Source organism: Centropristis striata, chromosome 18 (genome assembly GCF_030273125.1).
Source record: "Centropristis striata isolate RG_2023a ecotype Rhode Island chromosome 18, C.striata_1.0, whole genome shotgun sequence".
Lineage (NCBI taxonomy): Eukaryota > Metazoa > Chordata > Actinopteri > Perciformes > Serranidae > Centropristis > Centropristis striata.
Genome location: NC_081534.1, coordinates 3,418,996 through 3,434,153, shown reverse-complemented (window position 1 = coordinate 3,434,153; position 15,158 = coordinate 3,418,996). Strand labels below are relative to the sequence as shown.

The 15,158-nt window shown below is 36.7% G+C and overlaps 2 protein-coding genes across 4 annotated transcripts in view; one reads left to right on the top strand and one right to left on the bottom strand.

The window, feature by feature from the left end:
• Positions 1–3,045: 3,045 nt before the first annotated feature.
• On the bottom strand, positions 3,046–6,828 carry pigh (phosphatidylinositol glycan anchor biosynthesis, class H). The gene is made up of 4 exons (XM_059356418.1): positions 6,312–6,828; positions 4,584–4,793; positions 3,824–3,907; positions 3,046–3,673 (listed from the first exon to the last, which is right to left on the bottom strand). The coding sequence occupies exons 1-4, from the start codon at positions 6,486–6,488 to the stop codon at positions 3,602–3,604; spliced, it is 543 nt and encodes a 180-aa protein (XP_059212401.1). The 5' UTR covers positions 6,489–6,828; the 3' UTR covers positions 3,046–3,601.
• A 1,275-nt stretch (positions 6,829–8,103) lies between these two features.
• The window catches only part of zfyve1 (zinc finger, FYVE domain containing 1), a 17,565-nt gene continuing 10,510 nt past the window's right edge, over positions 8,104–15,158 (top strand). Inside the window, exons 1-5 of one of the 3 annotated variants that reach the window (XM_059356664.1) lie at positions 8,104–8,448; positions 8,907–9,412; positions 12,408–12,651; positions 13,645–13,905; positions 14,512–14,726. In XM_059356664.1, coding sequence (XP_059212647.1) covers positions 8,924–9,412; positions 12,408–12,651; positions 13,645–13,905; positions 14,512–14,726 — 1,209 coding nt within the window. In that variant the 5' untranslated portion in view covers positions 8,104–8,448; positions 8,907–8,923. Of the gene's footprint in view, positions 8,469–8,906; positions 9,413–10,830; positions 11,247–12,407; positions 12,652–13,644; positions 13,906–14,511; positions 14,727–15,158 lie in introns of those variants that run through there. The other 2 variants (XM_059356665.1, XM_059356666.1) reach the window with 2 other exon arrangements.

Below are 15,158 nucleotides of genomic sequence, written 5' to 3'. Positions count from 1 at the left end.
AGATTGTTTTTCACGTCTGTACTGTGTAATGTCTTGAACTGTCACTTTTACTTACTTCTGTTTTTTTTCTACATTTTTTATATTTTTTTATAAATTATGTAAAAGCTTGCTGGAGGAAGTGTTGAGAAATGCATTGAGGAAACCTTTCAAATTAAATTATCTGAGTCCAACACAAAATCCTCACCTATTTCTCTGCACCAATCATTTGATGGGGAATGATGAGCAGGAGACGTCCCAGTTCTCAGTTTAACTTCATTTTATTACAATATGTCAAGAAATGTGCAGTTACAGAGTCTCTGAGTTCAAACTACACATTCCTTGATTACACATAGGCTGGTCAGTTCATGAAGTCTGGACCTGTCTACTTTCCCTACGATCCGCTGATTTGTCAGTTTAATCAATACGTGGACACGTCATGTCACCAAGCAGAGAAGACAGTTATCTTTCTGCTCAACACATCATGTCCGTGACCTGACCTGTTAACAAAACTTTCAAAACACAAACTCCTGCCTTGGTATGACATGCAGAGATGTTATTGGAGACACAGATTTTGCAATGTCCATATAAAATATATCTTTTTGTGATTATAGAATCTTACTCTAAGTAGGACAGAGAAAGTTTAAGCAGATGGAACTAATGTATTTAGTTTGGATGTACAATCATAGTTTTAAAACAATATTAGCACATGATCATTGTATCAAAGCATCTTGCATGATTAATCTATAAATGCACAGAGAGAGGGCACACACACACACACACACACACACACACACATACTGAATTACACAACAGAGACAGAATCACTGATTATTTCTAACAGAAGCCTGAAAACAAGAATTGAATTGTCAACAACTGCAACTACAATGTTATTGTTGTGCATATAACAAATATAGACATTAAAACTTGTTTGCATTGTAAACACATGGTGTAAATATGAAGCTACCGCTTGCAGCCGGTTAGCTTAGCTTAGCTGAAAGACTGGATAAGGAGGGAAACAGCCAGCCTAGTTCTGTCCAAAGATACAATGTGTTAATAAAGTCATTTTCGGACATAAAATACATTCAAGAGATGCATTTGTGTCATTCAACATTAGCTTAGCTTAGCTTATAGTCAGATGACTTAGCCTAAATGCTGGAAACAGGTGGAAACAGAAACAAAGTAACAAAAATTCACACACCAGCACATCCAAGGCGCACTAATAAAAAGAGTATACCTTGTTTGTTTAGCCTATTAAAAAGTGTAAAAATGTCAATTTTCAATTTAATCAGGGGGGTTGTGTGCTGGACTGGTTTGGACTATTTCTTTAACCTTCCTCACAACTTTTAAATGTGACTTGATCATCTTTTAATGCAAGATTTGCATGTGCATGTGTGTTTGCACTGCAGGTTGTAAACTGACAACTCCCCATCCTCTTCCACTAAATCACGAGGTTCCTACACCCAACCCACTGGAAGCTGATTTCACACACCCACAGTTTAGATTGCATAAAACAAATTAAAATGAAAACCAACAGTTACAGGTCAGACAGTATTCATTGTTAAGTATTTTAAAAGTTCAATACATTCACAGAAATAGTGGAAGTGAAGCACAAAAGTAATTTAGCAATTACAGCCCTATTATAAACTGAGGTAATTAGTCCACACCTTCAGCTGAAGAAAGCCTCACTGTGTCTTTGGCCTGCCAAACCTCCACACTACCTGTGATTTACACTCAGGAGGGGGTTGCTGCTTTATGAGGTCTATTCAGAAGCCCTGAGGTGTCGCTCCTGGTCACTCCCAGGGTTTCTCCTCTGCCTGCTTTCTGGCTGTTTCACACCTCCAGGAGGGACTATTATCCTGTCAGAGGGCCACCCTTCACAGCAGCGTTACGCTTCGCCCCGTGAAAATCACACCCTTCTGCTTGTTTTGTTGGCCTGTGGAGCGTTGAGTTCACACACAGGTCTGACCGAGAGCTGCAGATGGTCACAGAGATTTAGAGTGGATGGATAAAACAAGGCCTGGAGGGAAAACACAGGCTGAGTGCTGGTGAAAACAAGGGCTCTGAACTTTAAACTGCAGGAAATGGAGACCCATTAAACTTTCATTCATATTGTTATGGATTAGTTAGAGCCAGGAGGCACTTTGAGGAAGAAAACTTTATGCTCCTGGCAGTAAAAAACACAGTTTCTATTCTATTTTTGTTAGCGTGTTGTCCAAAAGTACCAGGTTTTGACAGTGAGTTAAAAATAAACTTTAAAACTGTTTTGCTGCATCACTCTTCTTATGGTGAAAGGGTAAAAACTAGCATAACTATTCCAATTATAATTTAATGAGTTTAAAAAAGTAGTGTCAGGTCAGCACTTTATGATTAAGGCCTTATCAAACTATTATTAGGGTTATTACACTGAAACAAAATGTTGCTCATTCTGAACTTGCTCTTACATACACTTTCAATATTGTTTTGGTCTGAAGTAACCTTGAGTGACATTTCTGAAAACAGGTCTGGTACATCAACAGTCTCAAGAAAGGTGACGACTGAAGTAACGTGAGCAACTGTCACTAAGAGATGAAGATGTTATAAGGAAGTGAAAATACAATTGAGGAAGAAGGTGTGGATGTTTATGTACAAAAATACTGTACGTCCATCACATCTGACACGTACCAACAGTTTTATAAACTTTCTGTGCTCATAAATGGTAAATGCAAAAGCAGTTTGTTTGTTATTGTGGACAAACATTAGTAATAATTGTCAGTACATCTGAAGTGCTTTTGTCTGAAATGATTAATGAATCTAATTTACAAAAGGTTGATTGAGGTAATGTTTGAGCTTGTGTAAGTGTTATGCTGCCCCCTACTGGGGAAGGAAAGGAAAGCTCCTGGAAAACATCAACACGAAGCATACACTTTCTACCACTGATGGAAAATAATCAAGGAACAACGTTAGGCTTTATCAAATTTATTCTTTATATAAAAAATACAGTATGAGAATGATTGGAAAATACAGATATTGGCACAATTAGACAATTAAAACCTGAATTTACAAATAACAAAAAATGTCAGTTGTCAGTTAAAGGGTTGTGCTCTTTAGATTTAAACAAGTAGTCTAACATCAGTGCTGTTTATGCTGTTGGAGGTTAGCAAAATAACTACACAACATAAAGTCATAATGAAACTAATATTGGGGTTTTAAAAATGGGGGCAGTTGCTTTTACATTCAACTGTTTACATGATTTACATTCATAAAGTTTAGAAAAGGAGGAAAACACATGAAAAATACACTGAACATCAAATCAGGATGTGCCAAAAATAAAAACTACATGCTTTCATCCATTGAAAAAGACAATAAGTTAAAGGGGAAGTGTGTGGGATGCAGTGACATCTAGTGGTGAGGTTGCATACTGCATCCAACTTCTGGTAACATAAAAAAGGCAAAAGGCGTTCAGGGCTACTATTTAACACAACGATTCTTTGTTTCAGGTGATAATACACCAATTCAAACACAACTATGAATATTATATATAAAATATATATTCCATTTCTGCTAATAGACCCCTCTAAATTCTACACAATACTAAAAACATACTGCATGACCAGAAAATTGCCATGGTATGACTTATGTGTAATCAGCACTTTGAAATAATCTCCTGACAGCTTTTATAAACTTTCACCAAGCAGTTCAGCCGTGGCTTTGAACTCTGAAAAGTACAAAAAGGAAGTTCATTAGAAAAACGTTACTGTAAATGACAGTGTGTGAATAGTCTTTACAGAGGAGGTAAACAAGAAACATCACACAAAAAGTATTTTAACATAATATGGGATATGTGTACAATTGCCTTCAACCTCACCTGAAACAACGGCACAACACTTGACACTGCATTTGGCTCTGAAGGGTCCTTCAACAGCACACAAAGGTAGTAAATGATTTGTTGCTGAAATAGAAGAAAAAGACATTAATACACTCAAAACTGACATAATTGTAGTATGAAATAGGGCTGGGTGATATGGACCAAAAGTCATATTCCTTTATATTTAGGCTGGATATCGATATACGATACATAATCAGATATTTTTTATCTTAAAGTGAGAGCAAATGTTCAGTCAATGTCAAAGCGAAATATGACATGTCACAAGTAGTTTTTTATTGAAACTGTTTATTTAACCCATTGAAGCCTGAAATGCCTGTAAAACCTCTGGCCGATTTTAAAATAAGCCCCTAAAATCTAAAGTTTTTTTGGAAATTCAACAGAAGTGTCAACGCTTCTACTAAATAATAGATTTTTCAGCCTCTGTAGCAGATAGAAATTAAATTCAAAAAGTATTTGAGAGCTTATACAAATACTACAAAACGACGTATCCGCTTTCCAGGCTTCAATGGGTTAAGTGAACGTAAATACTGTATAACAACAGGAGTACCTTTTAAAAAAAAAAAAAAATCAAAGCTCCATAAAGTGCACATTTAATTAAAAAAAGAGCTTAAATAAAAATAGCCCATGAAATATATCATATATCTAATATCACATTTAAAAATATATCGATATATCGCCCAGCCCTAGTATGGTTAATTTGCAACAATGATGCATATGATTTTAATTTCTCCTTATTTACCATATAAATAGCTTCATTGATGACAATATCCTTGATCTTGCTCATCTCAATGAACGTGGTGGTCTCGCGGCCTGAAGCGTAGCTGGAGGACAACTGTATGCCCAAGGAGCCGATGACCAGCAGGGACTCGTGGTCGACCTTCACAAAGTGGATGTGAAGCATCATGCCAACCAGGGTGATGAATATAGCACTGGACAGTACAGCGGTGTTCTGCAAGAGAAAGGAAAAAAAAACAAAAAATACTTTACTTTATATACTAAATTTACAAATCACATGAGGCACCTCCAATATTTTGTCTACAAGAAATGTGGTCTTGGTTCCAGACAATAGAAACAACATAACAAATAAGACAAATAATCTGATATATTTGATTAAATACCTCAATATCACTAATGTGACAATTTGACTGTTGCTGCTCTCATACAATATACAATCTTGTATGGATTGTAGAATATGTTCAATGGATGATTATATAATCTTAAAGCAGGTATGACAGTCATAAAGATTCAGGAAAATTCCAATAAATTACTGTTACTTAATGCTACATTTAACCCTCTGGAGTCAAGTAACCAAGTAAAACTGGAGACACGGTCAAATATATTTTGTATAAAATTATAGAACTGGATTTAACCCTCTTATATGTTATATTTGCAACCTTTGTTCACATTTGCAACATTTCAAATTATTTATTGAGCATGATGGTGTTTGACAAAAAAAAGACACAAAATGACTAAAACAGACACAAAATCACAGAAAAAAAGACATAAAATAACTAAAAAAGACACAACAAAATAAAAAAATTACCAAAATTGTTACGCTATAAAACACACAAGACACAAATAAAATAGAGTGACACTAGAATAAAAACCAGAGTAGGATGACAGGATCACACACAATCAAAAGATCACATTTATGTTGTTTTTTCTTTGTTTCTTTGGTTCAAAATGTTGATCCAGTAAGAAAAAATAAATAAATAATTATTAGGACATATTGGTGAGGTTGTGCTGGAAAATTTTTTTCCAACATGGCATTTAAACATTTTTAAGTGGTGTATACAGGCAGGATGAAAAGGATTCAAAGTGGACAAAAAAGCTCAAGACTCCATAGAGTTAAAGCTGTCAAAAACGACCAAAGAAAGTCAATCTCGATCTCGAGATCAAGTTAACCCTATAAAGCCTGAACCATGAAATAATTGCCAGAAAATTAATTTTTTTTTAAAACCGAGTGCTTATTAACTTGCTGACGAATTTTAAAAAATAAATAAATTGCATATATGTGTGCATATATATAATTCTAATTTGTATCATATTTGATACATCAGGTCTTTTTGTGCAATTTGTTGCTCAGTTTGTTTTTCTTGAACTAACAAAAACATCAAACAACAACATTTTTAACTTTTCCTTTTTCCTCAAACATGCAAAATACATATTTTTTCCATATAACACAACATCATACATCTGCTGATATGACGTTTTTTAATGCAGCAATGACTGATCCACTCGTGGAACCTGCATATCATTTTTGCTACATCTGGTATTTTTGTGCAATTTGTTGCTCAGTTTGTTTATCTTCAACACATGTATACATCAGGTTTTTGATGATGTAGAGGTCTCAAAAATTACTGTATTTAATATGATACACTTGGCTTTATAGGGTTAAATTATCTCGACATTAAAGAACAAAAAGATGTGTTAGTACACTGACATTGATGCTGCTGATGGTTCTTACCTCTGTGAGCAGGAACACACCGTATGCTACCAGCCAAACAATGCAGGTGTTCACCATCACCTTACCAATGGACACTTTGGGGACACTGACTGTGAACTCCCTGCACAGACTGGAGTGGCTCTGACAGTCCAGAGATATGGCTTTCCCATTAATATCAGTGTAGGCTTCATCTTCCATCACGGACGCAACAAATGCAGGAAAGTAGAGGAAAAGTTAGCCTTAGTTAGCTTAGCCAGCTAACGCTGAATACCGGTTAGCACTAAGCTAGCCCTAGCTGTCTATCAGCAGGCAAGGTCAGCTGTATATGAAGACATAAAGTGGTGCTTTCTCACACGGTAAACTGTTAATATATATATACGATGCTAAATATATCCAGTTAAAAATGAAATAATAAAAAACCTGACGGAAAAAACACAGAATATTCCAGGACAAGTTCAACTGAGTTGATGCCAAAATAAATTCTCCTGTGAGGTGCACTCGTTATGTTCACCGGGTTGTTCAGGTTGGATGTTGTTGGGGGTGATTAAGATAAAATATAGGAAGCGTACTTTAATTCCGCGTATTCCACTACAAATTGAGGCATGTATATATTGAATAAATTCAATAATACAATACATGCATGAATTGATGTTAGCACGGCTGTAGCTGCTGTCTCCGTCTTACTGTGTAATATTCGGTGTACGCCGGTTCAACATCAGACGAACACTACAGCAGCTGGAAGGTGCAAAGCATTATGGGTCACGGTTTGTTTTTGTCAATATCCGCTATGTTTGTTTCGGTAGCCAGCCTGCTAATGTCAAACTACATTTAGAAATAATTTAATGAGTATAAGTTAGCATATGTGCTATAAAATAATTTATAAATAGAATAAGAGCGCTGGTTTAACTCTTGTCTTTCTTTGCAACTCCTAAATAAAAAAAACATGCAAAGAAAACAAGCCCCTATTTAATTACCTGAGGGAATTAAAAAAAATAGGGAATTTATAGAGAGAATTTAGTTATGTAATTAATTATTTATATTTGTATTGTAAAATACTTTTATTTACACTATTGTTTCCCCCTTTTCCCGTTAAATAATTTATTTATCTTAATTTATTATTATTATTATTATTATTATTACCTGTTTTTAATCTTGTTGTACTCTGTAGCACCTTGAGATTGCTTTTAACAATGAAAAGTGCTTTACAAATAAAATCTATTATTATTATTATTATTATTATTATTATTATTATTGTTGTTGTTGTTGTTGTTATTACTTCATTTATTTATTTTTTATTTATTTTATTTTTTTATCAGTATTATTTTCTCTCCTTATTTTCCTGTCAATCTACTGCTCCACACTCCAGTCCAGTAGGTGGCTCAAAAGAGGAAGAACTCCTAAATCCTTCATTTCTTACGGGATCTTTTGCAAAGAAGTTCAGAGGAGAAATGTTATTCCTTTTTGTTACAGTATCTTAGGAGAACAAGATTAATAGAGAGAATATAATTTATGTACTTTCTCTTTTTTTTTTTTTTTTTTTTTTAATTAATTAATTAATTAATTTTTATTATTATTATTTAGTTAAACTCAGGAATGTGTAAAGTCCCGGTCCACACTCCATATCAGTAGGTGGCGGTAATACACCAAAAAGTTGTTTGTCAACCGCCATAAAACAACACGAAGAAGAAGAAGAAGAAGAATCTGTACCCCCCTTTTCCCGTTAAATAATTTATTTATCTTAATTTATTATTATTATTATTATTATTATTATTATTATTGTTATTATTGTTTTTGTTGTTATTACTTTATTTATTTTATTTTAATTTTATTTTTTTATCAGTATTATTTTCTCTCCTTATTTTCCTGTCAATCTACTGCTCCACACTCCAGTCCAGTAGGTGGCTCAAAAGAAGAAGAACTCCTAAATCCTTCATTTCCCAGCATGCATTGCGGTCCTATGACTTTTGACCTGTGGATAAAAACAAGCCGATCAGCTGATGTAAAGGCAACAACATCTCCAGGGTCTGACACAGAATAGCTCCGCTAGCTAACTTTCTCTACAGCGTTAGCGGGATGTTGTTAGACAGTAGACGGGTCCAGGTTTAGACTTTGTGTCGAGGCAGCACTTAGTTATTCGTCGAAGAGCTGCCGCGGCTAGGTCAGTCGATTGAAACGAAGGTTGTTTGTTTCTTCCAAAGTGTGTGTTTCTTTGTGTCGCTACTGATAAGATAAAGTATTTATTGCTTGAGTTTCGTAATAACGTATTTTTTTAGCAGCATTGCGCCTGGCTACTTTTAAATAGCACCTTGGCATCGACAGCTGGGCTCCAACATTACCAAAACAAGAACTGCAGGGCAGCTAATGTTAGCCAGCAAAGTGTCAAAACATAAAGTCATTACTAGTCTGGACGAGTGTGTAAATATTGCTACCTGCACTGGCTTCACTGCCAACTTAATAGCATTATTAAGCAGTAACAACCTAAACTTTTAATAGTACTTTTTGACAGTATTGCACATGAATAATTTGGCTTTTTTTGAGAATTTAAACAAACAAGATTTTTGCACATCTGGTCACATAACTTTGTGTCTTCCGTTGCATCATTTTTGTAACCCTCAGTAGGTGTCAGGTTTGAGATGAGCGGTCAAGGTCCAGCTGTAGATAAAGGGATGACAACAGTCCTAGGCTGCCAGGAGAGCTACGCCTGTGGAGGTTCAGATGAGGCTGCGTTTGAATGTGATGAGTGCGGCAGCCTGCAGTGCGCCCGATGTGAACTGGAGCTCCATCGCCAGGAGCGGATGAGAAATCACGACCGGGTTCGGATTGCACCAGGCCACGTCCCTTTCTGTGACTCGTGCAAAGGTGACAGCAGCTGCCCTGTCAACGGAGGACGGCTCCGAGCAGTGGTGCGCTGCCAGGGCTGTAAGATCAACCTGTGTTTGGACTGCCAGAAACGCACCCACAGTGGAGTCAACAAGAGGAAGCACCCTCTGACCCCTTACCCCCCGGCCAAAGCTCCCCAGGAGAACAGCGTGGCTGCTGGGGAGTCACAGATGGAGATCCTGAAAGCAGAGCTGGAGAGGGTGTGCAGCTTCCTGTTGGTGGATGAGAGGGAGGAGATGCAGGTAAAACAGTTTAAATGCTTTGATAGCCTCTTATTATTAACCCTCCTGTTGTCCTCGGGTCAAGGAAGGAAGAAGAAGGAAGGACGCAAAGGGAAGTAAAAAAAGGATGGAGGAAAGAAGGAAGGAAAGAAAGAAGGATGGAGGAAGGAAAGAAGAGAGGAGGAAAAGGAGAAAGAATGGAAAGGAGAGAGAAAGGAAGGAGGATGGAGGAAAGAAAGGGGAGGAGGAGAAGAAAGGAAGGAAAAAATAAAGAAGGAAGGAGGGAGAAAAGGAGGGAGGCAGGTAGGAAAGAGGGCAGAAAGGAAGGAGGAAGGAAAGAAAGAAAGAAAGAAAGAAGGGAAGGAAAGGGGGGGCGAGGGAAGGGAAGAAGGAAGGAGGATAGAGGAAGGAATGGAGGCGGGAGGGATGAAAGAAGGAAGGAAGGAAGGGAGGAAAGGAGAGGAAATCAGGAGGAAGGAAAGAAGAGAGAAAGTAAAGGAGATAGCTGAAGGAGGAAAGAAAAGAAGGGAAGAAGGAGGAAAGGAAGGAAAGAAAGAAAGAAAGGATAGAGGAAAGAAGGAAGGAGGATAGAGGAGGAAGGAAAGAAGGAAGGAAGGAGGAAAGAAGAGAGGAAGGCAGGAGGAGGGAGGAAAGAAGGAATAGTCAAAACAGATTGGGTCAATTTGACCCGGAAGGACGACAGGAGGGTTAAAATTCCAATAAATTACTGTTACTTAATGCTACATTTAACCCTCTGGAGTCACTAAAAGTGCAAAAGCATCAAATCAGTTTGATGATGATATGCCAAGTAAAACTGGTGACACGGTCAAATATATTTTGTATAAAATTATAGAACTGGATGTAACCCTCTTATATGTTATATTTGCAACATTTCAAATGATTTATTGAGCATGATAGTTTGACCAAAAAAAAGACCAAAATTGTTACGCTATAAAACACACAAGACACAAATAGTGTGACACTAGAATAAAAACCAGAGTTGGATGACAGGATCACACACAATCACAAGATCACATTTATGTTGTTTTTTCTTTGTTTCTTTGGTTTAAAATGTTGATCCAGTAAGAAAAAATAAATAAATTATTATTAGGTCATATTGGTGAGGTTGTGCTGGGAAAAAAATATACCAACATGGCATGTGCAGCTTCCTGTTGGTGGATGAGAGGGAGGAGATGCAGGTAAAACAGTTTAAATACTTCGATAGCCTCTTATTATTAAAATTCCAATAAATTACTGTTACTTAATGCTACATTTAACCCTCTGGAGTCACTAAAAGTGCAAAAGCATGACTTCTCCATCAGTTCTTCATCGCCAGTTTCAGTTTGATGATGATATGCCAAGTAAAACTGGTGACACGGTCAAATATATTTTGTCTAAAATTATAGAACTGGATTTAACCCTCTTATATGTTATATTTGCAACCTTTGTTCACATTTGCAACATTTCAAATTATTTATTGAGCATGATGGTGTTTGACAAAAAAAATAAACAAAATGACTAAAACAGACACAAAATGACAGAAAAAAGACATAAAATAACTAAAATAAAGACACATCAATATACAAAAAATGACCAAAATTGCTACACTATAAAACACACAAGACACAAATAAAATAGAGTGACACTAGAATAAAAACCAGAGTTGGATGACAGGATCACACACAATCAAAAGATCACATTTATGTTGTTTTTTCTTTCGTTCAAAATGTTGATCCGGTAAGAAAAAAAATAAATAATAATTATTAGGTCATATAGGTGAGGTTGTGCTAGAAAAAAAATATACCAACATGGCATGTGCAGCTTCCTGTTGGTGGATGAGAGGGAGGAGATGCAGGTAAAACAGTTTAAATACTTTGATAGCCTCTTATTATTAAAATTCCAATAAATTACTGTTACTTAATGCTACATTTAACCCTCTGGAGTCACTAAAAGTGCAAAAGCATGACTTCTCCATCAGTTCTTCATCGCCAGTTTCAGTTTGATGATGAAATCACATGAGGCACCACCAATATTTTGTCTACAAGAAGTATGGTCTTGGTTCAAGACAATACAAACAACATAACAAATAAGACAAATAATCTCATATATTTGATTGAATACCTCAATATCACCAATGTGACAATTTGACTGTTGCTGCTCTCATACAATATACAATCTTGTATGGTTTATAGAATATGTTCAATGGATGATTATATAATCTAAAAGCAGGTATGACAGTAATAAAGATTCAGGAAAATTCCAATAAATTACTGTTACTTAATGCTACATTTAACCCTCTGGAGTCACTAAAAGTGCAAAAGCATGACTTCTCTATCAGTTCTTCATCGCCAGTTTCAGTTTGATGATGATATACCAAGTAAAACTGGTGACACAGTCAAATATATTTTGTATAAAATTATAGAACTGGATGTAACCCTCTTATATGTTATATTTGCAACATTTCAAATGATTTATTGAGCATGATAGTTTGACCAAAAAAAAGACCAAAATTGTTATGCTATAAAACACACAAGACACAAATAAAATAGAATAACACTAGAATAAAAACCAGAGTTGGATAACAGGATCACACACAATCACAAGATCACATTTATGTTGTTTTTTCTTTGTTTCTTTGGTTCAAAATGTTGATCCAGTAAGAAAAAATAAATAAATTATTATTAGGTCATATTGGTGAGGTTGTGCTGGAAAAAAAATATACCAACATGGCATTTAAACATTTTTAAGTGGTGTATACAGGCAGGATGAAAAGGATTCAAAGTGGACAAAAAAGCTCAAGACTCCATAGAGTTAAAGCTGTTAAAAACAACCAAAGAAAGTCAATCTCGTTCTCGAGATCAAGTTAAATTATCTCGACATTAAAGAACAAAAAGATGTGTTAGTACACTGACATTGATTTTGTTATAAAGGTAAAACAGTTTAAATACTTTGATAGCCTCTTATTATTATTATTATTATTATAATGTTATGACCATGATCATGTGTGGATTCTCAGGTGAAGGATGAGGACGACTTTGTGAGCAGACTGGGCTGCAGGCCAGATGAGCTCCTCAAAGTGGTCTCCATCTTTGGAAACACTGGCGAGGGCAAGTCCCACACCCTGAACCATACGTTTTTCCTCGGACGGGAAGTGTTCAAGACCTCGCCCACCCAGGAGTCCTGCACTGTTGGTGTGTGGGCAGCGATGGACCCTGTTCACCGGGTGGTCGTCATCGACACAGAAGGACTGCTTGGTGCTGGTATGGGACAAACTATGGAGTAGCTTAACCCATTGAAGCCTGGAAAGCGTTTACGTCGTTTTGTAGTATTTGTATAAGCTCTCAAATACTTTTAGAATTTCATTTCTATCTGCTACAGAGGCTGAAAAATCTATTATTTAGTAGAAGCGTTGACACTTCTGTTGAATTTCCAGAAAAACTTCAGGTTTTAGGGGCTTATTTTAAAATCGCCCAGAGGTTTTACAGGAAGTTTTAGGCATCAATGGGTTAAAAGAGTACTTCACATGCAAAATGAGCATTTGTGTATCAGTGTGTTACCTTAAATTCTTGGAGAAATGTATGTTTTTCTCGTATGCCTTTACAGTGAAAGAAGAATCCAAAAAAATAGAAAATTCTTGATGACTTAAGTAAATTGAGTCTGCCTTTACCAACAGCAAAAAACTGGATCTCACACAAACACCTACACAACTCGTGCAGTATAATCCAAGTCTCATTTATTCAATTGTATGCTCAGTACTTCCCAAACACGTACATTTTGCTTAAATTGTACATTAAAACACTTCCTCCGGTTCTGTCTGTTGTTTATAGTCACTTAAAACACTGTACAAGTGTTTTAAATTGTAATATTTTGGTAAAAATGTATGTGTTTGAGAAGCACAGAGCATACAACCGGATAATGACACTTGGTTTATACTGCACAAGTTATGTGAAAGTCTGTTAACAGAATATAGTTATAAAACCATGTTTTTTTGTTTTAATATAGTTTTGCTGTTGTTAACTGCTGCCCCCATTCACTTCAATGAATGAATGAAAGACTTTCTCAGTTTTTGGAAGCTTCTTTTATCATGCAGTTAGCGAGAAACACAACATTTTCCCTCAAGAGTTCAAAGTAACACAAAGTGCATAATTAATATACTGTAGACATTATTATTTTTTGGGTGACGTAATTCTTTAATATCATGAAATAAACAGGAAGCAGTTTTCCTAGGTCAACACTTTGATTTCACTCATCAGGAGCTAATCAGGGTCAGCGGACCCGCCTGCTCCTCAAAGTCCTGGCGATCTGTGATGTGGTCATCTACCGAACCCATGCTGACCGTCTCCATGACGATCTGTTCAAGTTCCTCGGTGATGCATCGGATGCCTACCTGAAGCATTTCACCAGGGAGCTGAAAGCAACAACCACCCGCTGCGGGCTAGACGTCCCGTTGTCCACTCTGGGCCCTGCTGTAATCATCTTCCATGAGACTGTCCACACCAAGCTGCTAGGATCAGGTACGTTGTTCACGCTGGCGGAAGGCTCAATGATCAGCAGCCTCTCCATCACACAGTAGAAAGACAGCGGAGCACCTTCTCTCACAGGCTGCTCCAGCTCCGCTGTCATAGGGACAGATATAAAAAATCTTTCCTGCCACATGCCATCACACTGTACAATAACAAATAATCTGGTTCATTACATACTGTCTATGCACTTTATGTGTTTTTATGCACACTGTTCATTGCACCTTATTTGTTTCATAGCACCAACATTTTCATACTGTATATTCATATTTATTCTGCACTGGAATTCTATTCTACTCCTTCTTTAGACACTTTATATTTTATTGTATTTTTATTGTATTTTTATATTTTATTGCTTGAAGTATGTCTAGGTTGTTCTTTTTACTTAATTGTGTTGTTATTGTCTCTGTGTGTAATGCTGCTGCTACACTGTAATTTCCCAGCTTGGGATAAATAAAGTATATTTATCTATCTATCTATCTATCTATCTATCTATCTATCTATCTATCTATCTATCTATCTATCTATCTATCTATCTATGATCTCTCTCTCTCTCTCTCTCTCTTTCCGTTGCTGAGTCTGCTTGTTCTCCATCTCCAGACAAACCATCAGAATCGGCCGAGCGTCTTCTCCAGGAGCGTTTCAGGAAGCTGGGTCTGTTCCCAGAAGCGTTCAGCTCCATCCAGTACCGTGGGACTCGCACCTACAACCCTCCCACAGACTTCAGCGGCCTGCTGCGCAGCCTGGAGCAACAGCTGGACAACAACACCACGCGCTCGCCACGCTCTGCCAGCGTCATCTACAAGGCTCTCCAGGTAGTGATGCTTGACAGGGAACACTGTTGTGTGCATACAGTATGAATGAGTGAACCTGGTCTCACAGAAATCCGTGGAATAGCCACGGAATTCGCTTAACTCAAAATCCGTGGAATAGCCACGGAATCGCTCAAATTTCCGTGAAACTGACACGGATTTCGCTACAATGCAAGTTAATGACAGTCATATCCCGTGGCTATTGGTTTGTTCCAAGTCACGTGACTTTCAAGGTTCCGGCGGTCAGAACAAAAAACATGGCGGACAGTTCTCTCATTTTTAGTGAAAAAAATAATATTTTGACTTTGTTTCTGCATAAAAATTGATTTTGATCACATTTCTAGCGAGAAATATATGTTTTATTTTCTAAATATACACTCAGTGAATGTACATAATCACTTTGTGGTGAAGATCTCGCCAGAAAAATATGACTGT

Excerpts from the sequence above, each read along its gene's own strand:
- pigh (XM_059356418.1), bottom strand. The coding sequence starts at position 6,488 with ATGGAAGATGAAGCCTACACTGATATTAATGGGAAAGCCATATCTCTG. Across the intron at positions 4,794-6,311 it reads GTGTGTTCCTGCTCACAGAG|AACACCGCTGTACTGTCCAG; the intron begins GTAAGAACCATC and ends TTTCTCTTGCAG. Across the intron at positions 3,908-4,583 it reads TCAATGAAGCTATTTATATG|CAACAAATCATTTACTACCT; the intron begins GTAAATAAGGAG and ends CTTCTATTTCAG.